This window comes from Chiloscyllium plagiosum, unplaced genomic scaffold (assembly GCF_037043375.1).
Source record: "Chiloscyllium plagiosum isolate Xiang-an unplaced genomic scaffold, Cpla_swu_hap1 HiC_scaffold_4, whole genome shotgun sequence".
NCBI lineage: Eukaryota > Metazoa > Chordata > Chondrichthyes > Orectolobiformes > Hemiscylliidae > Chiloscyllium > Chiloscyllium plagiosum.
In genome coordinates this window covers 103,790,324-103,806,537 of record NW_028270142.1, presented here as the reverse complement: position 1 = coordinate 103,806,537, position 16,214 = coordinate 103,790,324, and the positions used below count along the sequence as shown (strand labels likewise).

Sequence of the window (16,214 nt, the reverse complement as noted above, 5' to 3'; positions counted from 1 at the left end):
GGTGACACCTTGCAAAACGTCCATATTACAGAGTAGGAAGTGCTGGATGTCTTGAAACGCATAAAAGTGTATAAATCCACAGGACCTCATCAGGTGTACCCTAGAACTCTGTGGAAAGCTAGAGAAGTGATTGCTGGGCCTCTTGCTGAGATATTTGTATCATCGATAGTCACAGGTGAGGAGCCGGAAGACTGGAGGTTGGCTAATGTGGTGCCAGTGTTTAAGAAGGGTGGTAAGGACAAGCCAGGGAACTATAGAACAGTGAGCCTGACATCGGTGGTGGGCAAGTTGTTGGAGGGAATTCTGAGGGATAGGATGTACATGTATTTGGAAAGGCAAGGACTGATTAGAGATAGTCAACATGGCTTAGTGTGTGGGAAATCATGTCTCAAAAACTTGATGGAGTTTTTTGAGAAAGTAACAAAGAGGATTGATGAGGGCAGAGCAGTAGATGTGATTTATATGAACTTTAGTAAGGCGTTCGACAAGGTTCCCCATGGGAGACTGGTCAGCAAGGTTAGATCTCACGGAATACAGGGAGAACTAGCCATTTGGATACAGAACTTGCTCAAAGGTAGAAGACAGAGAGTGGTGGTGGAGGGTTGTTTTTCAGACTGGAGGCCTGTGACCAGTGGAGTGTCACAAGTGCAAGCGGGCATCAGAGCCGCCCCGCATTTGCCACGGGACTATGCCTACATCAGGAAACGATAAGAATTCATTTTTGTGTTTTAAACAGCAGTCGCAGCTTTAAACCCACAAAAACTCAGCAGGTGCCGGTCCGCCCACGTGACTGGGAGATAGGAGACAGAGGACAGATAGAATCCACACTAGACCAACATTACCTATGACTCATGGACCAAAACTCCGGAATTAATTAAATATGGAAACCCATCTCCTAATCACATCAAGAGACTGACTGAAACACACCCATACCCATCGATACGGAGCCATCCTGACACAAAGGACAGGCATCCACCAGACAGGAACGGACAGACCAATACACACCAACACCCCAAGGGAACAAAGGGGGGGGGGGGGGGGGGGTGCTAGCCCCTGCCCTCACAGAGAGAGACAAGCAGATAATACCCAGACCCGTTTTACATAAACCAATTAGCACCCTATTGTGCGTGCCCTGCAACTCTCCTGGGACGGCAGGAAACAGCCTATTCGCACCTACTCCAGTGATGATGGGGAACTATCATCCCATTCATCCTCAAATTCCACACATCCTGACAACTAAAAGTATATAATATGAAGCTGCGCGCGGGAAGAGCAGAGCAGCCGAGATTCGGACCTTGGTTGGTCTCCGCCGGCGTTACTGTAGCAATAAACGTTACCGATTGTTGAACCGCACTCTAGGCTCGGACTGATATCATTTCATCCGCGCTAACACAAGGATCGGTGCTGGGTCCTCTACTTTTTGTCATTTACATAAATGATTTGGATGCGAGCATAAGAGGTACAGTTAGTAAGTTTGTAGATGACACCAAAATTGGAGGTGTAGTGGAGAGTGAAGAAGGTTACCTCAGATTACAACAGGATCCTGATCAGATGGGCCAATGGGCTGAAAAGTGGCAGATGCAGTTTAATTCCGATAAATGCGAGGTGCTGCATTTTGGGAAAGCAAATCTTAGCAGGACTTATACATTTAATGGTAAGGTCCTCGAGAGTGTTGCTAAACAAAGAGACCTTGGAGTGCAGGTTCATAGTTCCTTGAAAGTGGAGTCACAGGTAGATAGGATAGTGAAGGTGGTATGCTTTCTTTTATTGGTCAGAGTATTGAATACAGGAGTTGGGAGGTCATGTTGCGACTGTTCAGGACATCGGTTAGGCCACTGTTGGAATATTGTGTGCAATTCTGGTTTCCTTCCTATCGGAAAGATGGTGTGAAACTTGAAAGGGTTCAGAAAAGATTTACAAGGATGCTGCCAGGGTTGGAGGATTTGAGCTATGGGTAGAGACTCAGCAGGCTGGGGCTGTTTTCCCTGGAGCATCGGAGGCTGAGGGCTGACCTTATAGAGGTTCACAAAATTATGAGGGATAAATAAACAAAGTCTTTTCTCTGGGGTGCAGGGAGTCCAGAACTAGACGGCATTAGTTTAGGGTGAGAGGGGAAAGATATAAAAGAGACCTAAGGGGCAACTTTTTCACACAGAGGGTGGTACGTGTATGGAATGAGCTGCCAGAGGAAGTGGTGGAGGCTGGTACAACTGCAACATTTAAAAGGCATTTGGATGGGTATATTAATAGGAAGGTTTGGGAGGGATATGGGCCGGGTGCTGGCAGGTGGGACTAGATTGGGTTGAGATAGCTGGTCGGCATGCACAGGTTGGACTGAAGGCTCTGTTTCCATGCTGTACATCTATGACTCTATAACTACACGGTAGATAGTTTGACAGCTGTCATAGGAAATGTATTAAAGTAAATCATTAAAGAAATTACAGCTACACATTTAGAAAAAATCTCAAGGTAATTGGGAAGGGTCAACATACCCCGTTGTGTTAAATTACGTTCATTCAATGTATTCAACTTCATTGGGGGGGGGGGGGGTTCTTGTGGTGCAGTGGTAGTGTTCCTATCCATAGACTGGGATGCCCATGTTCAAGTCATACCTACTATAGAGGTATTTAATAACATCTCTGAACAGGTTGATTAGAAAAATAGGTTAATTTTTAAAAAATTGGATTTCTTTGAAGGAGTAACAAGAACAGTGGACAAAAGGAAGCCTGTAGACCTAGTATACTGTATAAATGAGTTACCACAACAAAGGTTATTGTGAAATTAACAGCTCAATGTGTAAGAACTTGGCTGGCTGGCACAAACATACAGTAGGAATAAATGGGTGTTTGATTAGCAAGATGTGATATTGGCGTCCCACAGGGTTCTGTGCTGGGATCTCACCCTTTACAACATACATTAATTACTGAGATGAGGGGAACAAAGACATGATAGCTATATTTGCAGAAGACAGGCAGAAAGGTCAGAAAGTAGGTTTTGAAGAAGACAGCGTAGAGGGATATGAGTGTTCAAAAGAGATTCAAGTTGATTCCTGTAATGAAGTGGGTGACTTATCAAGCACAGATAAACTAGTTAGAATTTTATTCATTACAGCCTAGAAGAATGAACGGTGATCTTACTGAAACATACAAGATTCAGAGGTTAAAAATCACATCATCAGGTTATAGTCCAACAGGTTTTGTGGATATTTGTTTGTTGAATCTCTCATCTGTTAGAATGACCATGATAGTTTCATTTCATTCATATGTAAATCACAAAACTCTTTCTAAAAGTTACATTCTCAGGTGAAGTGTAACAATTGGTGTCAGCCGGATAAGATGTTAAGATGTTGAACATGTTAGCCCCCTGTGTGCTGCTGTCTGTGCCATAATGTTTAGACTGATTCTAATTCTAAAAAGTGAGTTAACAGAATCTTACATGGATTCATGCAGTTTTTGAGCAAAGTACAATGTAACTCTGCAAGTAAAAATTCACCCCACAAACGTATATGTATATATCTGCATGTGGGTTTGTGTGTCTGTCTGTCTGTCTGGGATGGGGGGTTGTGGGTGTCAAAGAGAGTGCATGTGTATGTAAGTGTAAAGTGTCTACGTCTGTGAGAGGATGCATGTGAGAGTGTGGGAATGTGTGTGTCTGTAGGAGTGTGGGATCACACACACATATCCTCTTACAGACTTAGACACTTTACACTCACACACACATATACACTTTCTCTCATACTCACAACCCCCCACCCCAGACAGACGGACAGATACACAAAAACCCACATGCACACAGATGTAGTGTGCTATAAATTCTGTGTCTTACAATTGTGTACTTCACAATTACCTGATGAAGGAGTCGTGCTTCGAAAGCTAGCGTGGTTCCAATTAAATACGTTTGTGGGGCGAATTTATACTTGCAGAGTTACATTGTACTTTGCTCAAAAACTGCTAACCCCTTCAACATCTTAACATCCTAACATCTTATCTCGCTGACACCAATTGTTACAGTTAACCTGAGAATGTCACTTTTAAAATGAGTTTTGTGATTTTCATATGAAAGAAGTGAAACTATCATGGTAATTCTAACAGATGAGAGACTCAACAAACAATCAAGGTATTTTTCAATGTATAATTTCAGTTACATCACACTGTAAACTTCTGCTATAAATTCTGTGTCTTACAATTGTGTACTTCACAACCACCTGATGAAGGAGCGGTGCTCCGAAAGCTAGCGTGGTTCCAATTAAACCTGTTGGACTATAACCTGGTGTTGTGTGATTTTTAACTCTGTACACCCCAGTCCAACACTGGCATCTCCAAATCAAGATTCAGAGCAGCATTGACAGGGTAGATTTTGGGGTATCTTGAACTAGGGAGTATAATAACAAATTAAGGGGAAATTAATTTAAAACTGAGAACTGAAGGAATTTCTTCACCCACAAGGTACTGCATGTCCAGAATTCTCTATACCAGAAATTTGTAGAGACTAAATCACTTAAAATATTTAAAAAGGAGATAGATAGATTTTTGAAATATTGAGCAGTAGAGAGCTATGATGAGCTGTTACAAAAGAGGAGTTGAGGCCTGGGGCAGAATAGCCATGTTTGATGGCAAGGTTGAAGCTCTTGCTTCTATTTTAAAGACATAAGATATTTGAAGATGGATACAGAGAAGTTGCCTGAGACAGTTAGGGATGGCAGATGGAGAATAACGTGGAGTTAATTTTGGCAGGAAGAATAGAAACAAAGCAGACCATCACTTAACCAGAAAATGACTGCAGAATTCTGAAGTGCAAAGGGATTTAGGTATTCAAGTGCATGAATCATAAGATGTTTGTATGCAGTTACAGCATGTAATCATGAAGGCTAATGTGATATAGTCTTTACTATGAGTTGAAATGAACATAAAAGTAAGGATTTATACAGGGCATTGGTAAGACCACATTTCAAACCCTGTATGCAGTTTTAATCTCCTTATTTAAAGGAAGGATGCAACTACACTCATGTGTAGGTTAGGTGCATTAGTTAGGGATAAATGTTGAGTAATAGGATAGGGGAATGGATCCGCAGGGTTACTCTTCGAAGGGTCAGTGTGGACTTGTTGGGCCAAATGGCCTGTTTCCAAGCTGTAGGGTTTCTAACTATAAAGTGTAAGTACACCACAGATGGTTCACAGGTGGTTTACTAACTTGATACCTGGACTGAATGGGTTGTTTTGCAAAGGTAGATTGGACAGGCTGGCCCTGTTTCCTCTGCACTTTCGAAGAGTGTGGGATGACTTAACTGACCTGTATAAGATCTTGAATGGTCTTGCCAACATTGATGTGAAAAGAATATTTCCTCTTATGGGTGAGTCCAGAACTAGGACAGGCAATGTTTAAAAACTAGAAGTTGCCCTGTCAGGACAGACGAGGAGAAATGTTTTCTCTTTGAAGGTTGTGTGACTTTCAAACTCTACTTTAGAAGGCAAGGTGAGACGGGATTATTGAATAGATTAAGAAAAAGGTAGATTGATTCTTCTGCCTAATAAGAATCTAAGGACTGTCAAGGTAAATGGAAATGTGGTATTCAAAACACAGCTAGATTAACCATGAACTTAATGATTGGTAGAACAGGTTCAAGAGATATCTGCTCCTAATTCAAATGATCACATTAAGCTTAACTGAGTCAGAACCCTCTGAAGTCCCCAACTTCAAGAGGTTTTCTGGAGGATTATATATGATGGGGAAATGTGCATCAAAAGTTTCAACGTTCCACACAATTTCCACAGGTTCAGTGGATCAGGAATTCAACACAGTCCTGGTGAGCAATTCCAGTCTATGCTGCTCCAATAACTCTCTGGTCATTGAGATATAAAGGCCAGTATTATTAAAAGTAAAAGCATATGTTGAATATTGTCTTCACAAGAGCCTTAAAAATCTTAAAATACAACTTACCTCCATATCTGCTTCTTCATCGATATTCTGTATATGCTGATATGCTTTGCTATAAACCTCTAAAGCTTTTGCATGGAACGCCATTTGAATTGTGATGAAGTCCCCAAAAATTTTCTATTTGAAGTAAATAATAAAGAATTTGATGTATTAATTCATCTATAGAAAGTATTGTGTAGTACTTCAAATCATTGTTAAAGTATCCCTGCATTGTAAAATAGCATTCAATTACACCTGAATCAAATTGCAAAATACCATTATACATTTTATAAAATGAATAGTTAACAAGATTACATTTATATTAAACAAAATTCATATGTGCGGAGTTCATTTCCTAGCTATATAGTGTCCTAAATAGCACGTGATACATTTCTGTTCTCTTATGCCCAGGCACATTTCTTCATAAATCAGTTTTCACTACATATCTACATCCCCACAGTCAAGACATAAAGCTGCATGTAACTATTCATAGAAAAAATTCACTCTCTTGGCACCATGTACATTCCATCAATTCTCCAGAGACAGATGGTGTGCTGGACAGTTAGTTACCCGCATGGTCCTTGCATTGTTCTTCAATATCACTGAAGAACTCCACACAATGTAGCCCGAGTTCAGAAAACCAACATAAGTCTATGCATAGTCAGTGAAGAAAGAGTTCCCCGAGAATTTGGATTTGAATCTGTCCAACCCGTTCTTTTAAGAGCAAGATCCGTAAAATCAACATAACCTAACTACTTGTTCAACAAAATGCTGGCAATTCAAAAGAGGAATCAACAATTCCGCAAATAGCACCTTTACCATTAACTAGTCTGGAGTGGAAAATACTCCTCAGCATTCTAAAGTACAACCCAAATGAACCATTGAAAATCTTCCAATATAAAACAGAACCTTTTTTATATTATTTGATCATAAGCAAGTGACACACTCATCCTACCTAGGCCAGAAGTTATTACCTGTTCGTAACTGTCCTAGAAAATATGGCTGTGAGCTGCTTTAGAGCCTTTGTCTTGAGCTAGGGGTAATTTATTAGTTTGGATAGAGGATTATCTAACCAACAGAAAGCTGAGAGTTGGGATAAATGGGTCTTTTTCCTGGTTGGCAAGATATAGCTTGTGGGGTGTCACAGGGCTTGGACTTGGGTCCCAACCATTGACAATCTTTATTAATGACTTGGATGTGGACATTCAAAGTACTATAGCCAAATTTGCAGGGGACACTAAAATAAGTGGGAAAGTAAGTTACAATGAAGAAATAAGAGGGATACAGACCAAATGCTAGCAAATGGAACTAGATTAATTTAGGACATGGATGAGTTGGACCTAAGGCTCTGTTTCCATTCTATACAACTCTAAGACTCTATATATAAAAAAAGAAAAAGTTACGAATGGATATGGATAGGTTAGATGAAAAAAACCAACACTTAGCAAACATAGCTTAATGATAAGTGAGAGGTTATTCATTTTGGTCAGAGGAATAAAAAGATAACTTTGGGAGAGAATCTTCAGAGTGCTTCAATACAGAAGGATCTGGATGGCCTCATGCCAAATCGTAGCAATCTACTGGGCAGGTACAGCAAGAAATAAAGAAAGCAAATGGAATTTTAGCATTTATTGCCAAAAGAAGGAAGTGTTGCACTGTACAAGTGAGATCATACCTGGAGTACAATTTTACACCTTTACTTGAGGACGAATGGGTTCATTAGATTGATTCAGAGATGAGGGGTTTGTTTCATGAAGAGAGATTGAACATTTTAGGCAAATATTCTCTAGAGTTCAGAAGAATGAGGGAAGATGAAATTGAGGTACATAAAATGTTCAAGGAAATTGATAAAGTACACTTAGAAAGATGGTAAAACAAGGACTGCAGATGCTGGAGACCAGAGTCTAGTTTAGAGTGGTGCTGGAAAAGCACAGCAGGTCAGACAGAATCTGAGGAGCAGGAAAATCGATGTTTCGGGCAAAAGCCCTTCATCAGGCCTAGAGGCAGGGTGCCTGCAGAGTGGAGAGATAAATGAGAGGGGGGGGGGGGTAGGGGTGGGGAGAAAGTAGATAGAGTACAATAGGTGAATGGGGGTGGGGATGGAGGTGAAAGGAGCCTTCCACATCCATCAAAGTTTCACCTGCACATCCACCAATATCATTTATTGTATACGTTGCTCCCGATGCGGTCTCCTCTACATTGGGGAGCCTGCACGCCTCCTAGCAGAGCGCTTTAGGGAACATCTCCGGAACACCCACATCAATCAACCCCACCGCTCTGTGGCCCAACATTTCAACTCCTCCTCCCACTCTGCTGAGGACATGCAAGTCCTGGGCCTCTTCCACCGCCGCTCCCTCACCACCCGACGCCTGGAGGAAGGACACCTCATCTTCTGCCTTGGAACGCTTCAACCCCATGGCATCAATGTGGATTTCACCAGTTTCCTCATTTCCTCTTGTCCCACCTCACCCCAGCTCCAGCCTTCCAGCTCAGCACCGTCCTCATGACCTGTCCTACCTGCCTATCTTCCTTTCCACCTATCCGCTCTACCCTCCTCTCTGACCTATCACCTCCATCCCCACCCCCATTCACCTACTGTACTCTATACTACTTTCTCCCCACCCCCACCCCCCTCTTATTTATCTCTCTACTGTGCAGGCATCCTGCCTCTATTCCTGAAGGGCTTTTGCCCGAAACGTCAATTTTCCTGCTCCTCGGATGCTGCCAGACCTGCTGTGCTTTTCCAGCACCACTCTAACTTAGAAAGATGGTGCCTGACGAGGTAATTTAGAATGAGATCATAGTTTTAGGTTAACGGATAGCAAATTGAAAACAGAGATGAGAAATTTATTTTCAAGAAGAGTCACAAATCTATCGGTTAGTACCGTAGACACGGGGACACTGAGTAAATTTAAGCAGTAGATAGATTTTCAATTAGTCATGAGTTGAATGATTATGGAGAACTGGCAGGAATTGTGGAGTTAGGGCCAAGACGAGAACAACCATGATTATATTAAATAGCAGAATAGGTTCAAGGAGCTGAGTTGCCTATTCCTGGTCCTAGTTCTTACATAAAGATGGTCCAAAGTGCTAAATGTCAAATGTAAAGTGAGAGCATTCGGCTTGACGTCAAGTCAGCATTTGACTGAATATAGTATTAAGGATTCTGGCAAAACTGGAGTCAGTGAGTATTGGGTTGCGGGGGGGGGGGGTTGAAGCTCTCCACAAGTCAGCACAATGGAAGATGGCTGTGGTTGTTGGAGGTCAGTTTCTTAGCCCTAGGACATTTCTGCAGAAGTTCCTCAGTCATCGGAAAAAACATCTTCAGATGCTTCATCAAGCACCTTCCTTCCATCATAAGGTCAGAAGTGAGGATGCTAACTGATGATTGCACTTTAATGAACCAGAGTAGTCCTTAGCATGTAGGGACATCAGCAGTCCTGTCTGGGAGAGTGTTTCAGGATATTGACAACAATATTGTTCCTAATCAGGATGGTGCATACATGAAAAGGAACTTTGAGATGGTGGTGTTCCCATGCATCTGATATTCTTATAGCTGCACTCATTCAGGCAAGGATGAGTATTCTATCACACTCCCGCATAGAAAGCAGGAGCAGGAGTAGGCCATGATTCAATAAGATCATGGCCTCAGCTCCACTTTCCTGCCCTCTCACTATAACCCTTAATTTCTTCATTTTTCAAAAAAATCTTAGCTTTAAAAGAATTTACGTGGAAACCTCAATTACTTCACCGGGCAGGGGCTTCCATAGATTTACAACCCTCTGGGTGAAGAATTGCCTTTTCAATTCAGTCCTAAATCTGCTCCCTCTAATTTTGAGGCTATGCCCTCTTGTCCTAGTTTCACCAGTCAGTGGCACCTTCTGACTGGTGCCCTGTAGATTGTGAAAAGGAACTAGGGATACAGGAGATGAGGCAATTCACCACAGAATTTCTAGCCACTGACCTGCTCTTGTACTAGGAACAGCATCAATCATTTGAGGTGACTAAACATTCGAAAGCTCACATAAGGTCATGGTATTCTTCGCTAAGGTACTGTCTCCCTCAGATACCCCAGTTACTATTCTGTCCTCAAGTCTCCATTTGGCACAGTTATTTGTGGATTTTCAATTAATGTTGTCCCTTGTACATTCATTCTGCTGTCAAGAGTTGATCTTCATGTCTTCTCCACACTACATCATCTCTTGTCTGTACGGTGTAGGAGACCAATCCTTTCTGTGCTACGATGAAGCTGGTAGCCACTGAGCACCAGTGGTGTAACTCCTCATTAACACTTCTTGACCTTCTTGAAAATGCAACATCTGGCATTGATCTCTCATTGAGAAAGGTGATCTTGCTGTTTCCTGTCAAAAAGTATTTTGTAATGAGTAGTTTCAGCAAATAAAATGCCATGTGTAATCAACGCTTTACCAAGAGTAGTGTCGGAGACATCAGAGGTGTTGAGTGGGTTGTGTTGTAATATGTAAACAAAAATTAGCTCAATCTTTTGGACAGTGATCAATGTCCTCGAATTGTCCTTCAGGACTGTTGCACCATCAGGACAAACATTTGTGATTGTGTGATAAAGAGCTGAATAGATATGTCAAGTTTCATTCAGCTTTGTATACTCTGTAAACTCTTGTGATTTAACCAAATAGTCAGATAATCAAACCCCGCCAAGATCTCTTCCAAGGTTGCAAATGATTTTCTCTGAAGATGCTACATTTATAATGGCAACTTCAGGACATTTAGTATGTGCACTAACCACTACGAAAAACACTTTCCCCTCAAAAGGTCGAGCATAGTTAATGTGGATTCTTTGTCCTGGTATTTCTGGTCATTCCCATGGGTGTAATAGCACTAATGGAGGTAAGTTGCAAACTCTTGCACAAGCTACAAAGGTTCCCACCTTCTCAATTTCAGAGTCATGTCCTGGCAACCAAAAATAGCTTCTACCGATCTCCTTCATTCGGACAGTGCCGCAGTGACTTTTGCACAGATGATTTAACATACAGCTGACACAGTATGATGATCATCACTCCCCATGGGAGATGTCCTGTTTGTATGGATAATTTTAGCTTCCTATGGGCTTCAGTTCTGGAGTAGCTGTTTTGTGATCTTGCCTGGAAGTAGTATGTCCTTCACTTTTATTAGTAGTGGATCATTTCTTGTGTACTTCTGACCTTGTCCTGCCATTACCAGAGTGTTTGCTATTTGGAAAAAGTGAGGACTATAGATGTTGGAGATCAGAGTAGAGTGTAAAATGCTGGAAAAGCAAAGTAGGTCAGGCAGCATCTGAGGAGCAGGAGAATCAACGTTTCAGGGAAGAGCCCTTCACCAGGAACTACTTATTCTCTACTTGTCTGAAGTAGAAAATGTTTACATACAGACTCTTTACAGTCAACTCATTTGGGAAAGGTAAACTAAAGAGTCCATAAATATTCCTATGTAAGTTGGACTGATGATAATTAATTGTAGCTATGAGGTGTAGCAACAAGGCCCATCTCTGCATAAGGCTCACTATTACATAAGATATCTCTGTTTGAAGCCCAATTATTATTGTGGTCTCTGGTCTATTAGTATGGTAAATTCTTGGCCATACAGATATTGGTGAAATGCAAAAAAATGATTTCAAGAGCTTTTTTCTCTATTTGCACATTGTTCATTTTTGTTTTAACAATCCTGATGCAAATGTTATTGGCTTCTCGTCACCATTGAGTGTTTTGTGAGAAATGACTACTTCCACTCCATAGGGTGATGCATCACATGCCATTGCTAAAGGAGTTCTGACTTTAATAAAGCCTATTTGCCTTGTGTTTCATATTGATCTTCCCATTTCCAAATCTTTATTTTGGTGTAGTAACTTGTGCAACTGCTTGAGAATGGTTGCAAGGTTTGGAACTTAGTGACTTAGCAATCACAAAGTAATCATTGCCACACCTGTAGCTTTTGCTTTTGAAGATGATGGGTCTAGTCCCTTTGCATCAATGACACAGCCTAAATATTCGATGGAAGATTTTTTTTTAAATTCACATTTGTCTTTGCTAATTCAGGTCTCTGCAGATTGCATTTAAATTGTGCAGATGCTCTTTTTCATTTCCCCATGACTAAAATATTGTCCAGGTAACACTGGACCCTTTCCAATCAACTTAAAATCTGATTCATGGCACACTGAAATACTGCATGTGCAGACATGATTTCAAATGGAAGTCTCTTCAATTTGAATAGTCCTTTATGTGTTACAATTGTCAAGTACTTTTATGACTTAGGCTTGACTAAGTACAGTTTTACTGCTAAGCTGACCTCCAACTAGGCCAGCACTTCTGTCATCGATTAAAGGTGAACATACTGCTTAGCACAAGATTAATCATGACCTTAATATCATTATAGATGTACAACGATCCATCTTTCTTCATCATTGATACGATTGACATATGAATCACTCATATTTGTGGGTTCAAGGACTTCAGTCTCGACCAGCATCTCTGATTCTGCTTCGGCATTTGGTATGATTACATAAGACAGTGACCCGGCCTTGCATCATTTCGCTCAATTCTCATCCTTGATCCCCAGTGAAAATAATGCCATGTTTCTTTAGAATCTGTCATAGATCAGTCTCAGAACCGGACAGGCAAATTACTTCAGATTATGACAGTCGAGTTTGATTTTTTCCAAACACGTTCTTCCCAATAAAGCTGGAAAGTTTCCTTTGACATTGTACAAGGACAAATCGTATGAATAGACATACATAATGATACAACCTTTTAAAGGAATCACTTTGCCTTTTTATGTTCTTAGAACAGGTATAAATTTGAGTGTTGCAGCACATTGTGACTCAGTTGCTTCTGATACACACTTCCAGATATCAATGAAATCAGTACTCCCTTATCCACTTCCATTCTTACTGGTTTGCCATTCAGTAAGGGAATGGCCCAGGATCAGTTAATGTTGCCAGCAATAGCCACTACGTTTAATAACACCTCATGTTCAACTCAAGAGTTCGGACTTTTCTCATACCCCTTTTGTAATGTATAGATTTTCTTCTGACTTATGTTTCTATATTTTTATTGCATATTGTTCATGTTTCTTTCTCAACTACGTATGTTCAATATGCTTTTTGCTACAGTTTCTACAATTTGCAATCAGCAATTTGCTGCTGTGTGATCTGTTTTTCCACACTGATAGTAGTTCTGAGTCTGCTTTGGTGTTCATCTCTCAGCCACCATTTTGTGAACTCTCATGCTCAAGCTTACCTGTTGAGCTTCCTTGGCTGCCAGTTCCATTAAGACTATGGCCAGTGCTTTCCTTAGGTCTAGGTTCCTTTGCGTCAGTAATCTCTTTTGGTTTGCTTCACATCTTTAAACACACCATGTCTGTTTCTGAAAGCATCATTTAAGTCATCTTTGCATATTTCTGCTAACTTGTTTAGAATTGTTACGAACTGATGTTTTCACCATCATGCTGCTTGTGTGTGTATGAAATCTGAACCTTTCAATAATCACCAATGGTTTGGTGAAAATAATTCTGCTAGCTTCTTACTTTTTTTCCATAAGTTTCAGAACCCAGTTTCTCTGGCTGTACCAGACACCTCAGGAGGTTAAAAGAATCCCTCCCCACCAGTACTCAGGAACGTAGGGATGACAATATCTCTTTCAGTTTTGTTAGCTTGAACAAAGGAATCTGTGTGAGAGTTCCAGCTCCTTGAGTTTCATCATATGGTCCCTTGGCACCAAAATTTTCCTCCTTTCTTTTATAAATGGGAATGGCCTGCTTAATATTATGTACAAAGAAAACATTTATCACTTCATCTCTTCCTGTTTAAAACAAGATATCTCTGAGACTGCCTGAGTTTATAACCCAGCTCAAGACATTTCCCTCTGGTGTAGGGAAATTGGTCCATCAGGGCGGAGCATGTAGCAAGGTTTTTCTACACTGTTCACCTCTTCCCTGGATAAATTATTTTCTTCTCCTTTCCTCACTATCTACTTCAGTGCAGTAATGGTGTATTTTGATTTCTGTTTTATCGAAGCATCTCCAAGACCTGCAGTGAGAAATACAATTTTCCTTTTTCCAAAATTTCAGCCTAGTTGAGTTTTCTTTCTGTTCTAAGTTCCGAGGAGGCCGAAATGTTAAACAGCAGGAGCTTTATTATGGACATGTTTACAGCCTAAGCAGCAAGGTTGACTAAGTTGTTTCCTGCTCAAAATTGCCATGTGATTGAACTCAAAGTGACAGCCCATCATACGAACAAAAATACACAACATTCACATTTCATGAAAACCAAGCTGTTAAAGCCAGAATAACAAAGTCAAATTGCCACTCATTTAAAATTTAACACATTTAACTATCAGACCCAACACCTTCAAGGCGTTTTCCTATCCGCTTTAGAATGCAGCTTTTTTTTTTTAAAATGTAGAAGCGTGGAATATTTCAGACTCCCCAAAAGCGTTTGGGCGTCTTTGTGTATGAATCACAAAAATAGGCAAAAGGAATCTTGGCATTTATTGCAAAAGGTCTGGATTATTAAAGTAAAGGAGTGTTGTTGCAATTATATAAGGTGTTGGTGAGACCACACTTGGAGTAGTATATCCAGTTTTGGTTTCTTTACTTGAGAAAGGATGAGGTGACCCTGGAGGTGGTTCATAGAAGGTTCACCAGATTGATTCCAGAGATGAAAGGGCTACTGGACGAAGAGCAGTTGGGCTTATATTTGATGGAGTTCAGAAGAATGAGGGTATGGTGTGAAAATCTGACCGACATGTATAAAATGCTAAAGGAGATTAATGAGGTGGGTGTTGAACAGACGTTTCTCCGTGTAGGACAGTCTCAAACAAGACATCACAGATTTAGAGTGATGGGAGGTAGGTTCAAAATTGAGATAAGGAGAAACTTCTCTGCAGGTCATGAATCTGTGGAAGTCACTACCCAGTGGAGGTACAATCCATCAACAGATTCAAGAAAGAAAGAAATATATGTTTCTCATGAAGAGCAGGATAAAGGGCTATGAGGACCAGGTACAAAAGTGGAGTTGTCACCAGGATAAGGTCAGCAATGATCATATTAAATGGTGGTGCGGGTTTAAAGGACGTGAACTGCCTACTCCTTCTTCCGATTCCTATGTTCTTATATTCTTGGAAATTCACTACCACCCCAAACCCCACCCCAACAAATTTGTCCCCATCTTGCAAATACAATTCCAGAATTTTCCTTTTAGGATACTATCTAAATATTTTTTGTTTGAATAAATGAGGAAGAATTATTTTTGCATGCAGTTTACCTTAATATCCCTAATTTTCTCTTCTTGAAACTCATCAATGGTTTCTTCCAGCTGTCGGGAAATTCGAGTCGCATCCATTGTGACTCTCTGTAATTCAGACTCAGCCTAGACAAGAGCAATTTAAAAACTGATTTTTTTAAAGTACAAAACATCTAATTTGAATAGATTCTAGAAAATATATTTCTGGAATATTAGTAAATAATTCCCTACCAGACATAAATCTTGATGTTGCCTGAGTATATATTTCTTTAACTTAAGTACTGGATTTTTTGGAAGAATTAGATATATTTAAAATAAATTAATTATTGAGATAGTAGAACCAGTGCGATTCAAATATTTCCATAAGAAGTGTCACAATACCAGGTCATTCTCAGATACCAAACGACATTATATAATCTTAGTTCAATAGAAAACACAAAACAGGCTCTTTCATATAGATCTGCACTGAATTAATGCTCTGGCAGGACTTTTTTTTTACAAAAGTCTGTAAATAATACAACAGCCTCAATCCTGAAATAAGCAGGACCTAGTCAAATCCACTGAGTGTTCTATAGTTTACTTAAGTCACAGTAAAGTAAAAATGGGAAGACAAGCATTAATTCTATTTCTATAACTGAGGAAATTTGACTGCTCCTTCCAGTTTATCAAAATCATGAGTATATCAAAAAAGGATAATAACACACAATACACATGAGATTATTAGGATTGGGATAGCATAGTTACAACAGAAACATACCACAGGGAAGGACAGGACTGGCAGCTTAATGTTCCAGGGTGTAGATGCTACAGGAAGGATGGAAAAGGGAGTAAGAGAGAAGGAGGAGTGGTGTTTTGAAGTTATATGGGTGGAATGTAGAAATAAGGAAGGGATGATCACTTTATTGGGATTGTAATATAGGTCCCCTAATAATCAGCAGGAAATTGAGAAGTAAATTTGTAGGGAGATCTGCTATCTGTAAGAATAGTAGATTTGTAATAGTAGGGCATTTTAACTTTCCAAACAGACTGGATCTGCCACAATGTTAAG

General features: G+C 40.3%; 1 protein-coding gene across 1 annotated transcript in view; it reads right to left on the bottom strand.

Moving 5' to 3' along the window:
- The window catches only part of cibar1 (CBY1 interacting BAR domain containing 1), a 76,905-nt gene that overhangs the window by 16,390 nt on the left and 44,301 nt on the right, over window positions 1-16,214 (bottom strand). Inside the window, exons 6-7 of the mRNA XM_087986531.1 lie at window positions 15,188-15,292; window positions 5,938-6,051 (exon numbers count right to left, since the gene is read on the bottom strand). Of these exons, the coding sequence (XP_087842657.1) occupies window positions 5,938-6,051; window positions 15,188-15,292 (219 nt within the window). The remainder of the gene's footprint in view (window positions 1-5,937; window positions 6,052-15,187; window positions 15,293-16,214) is intronic.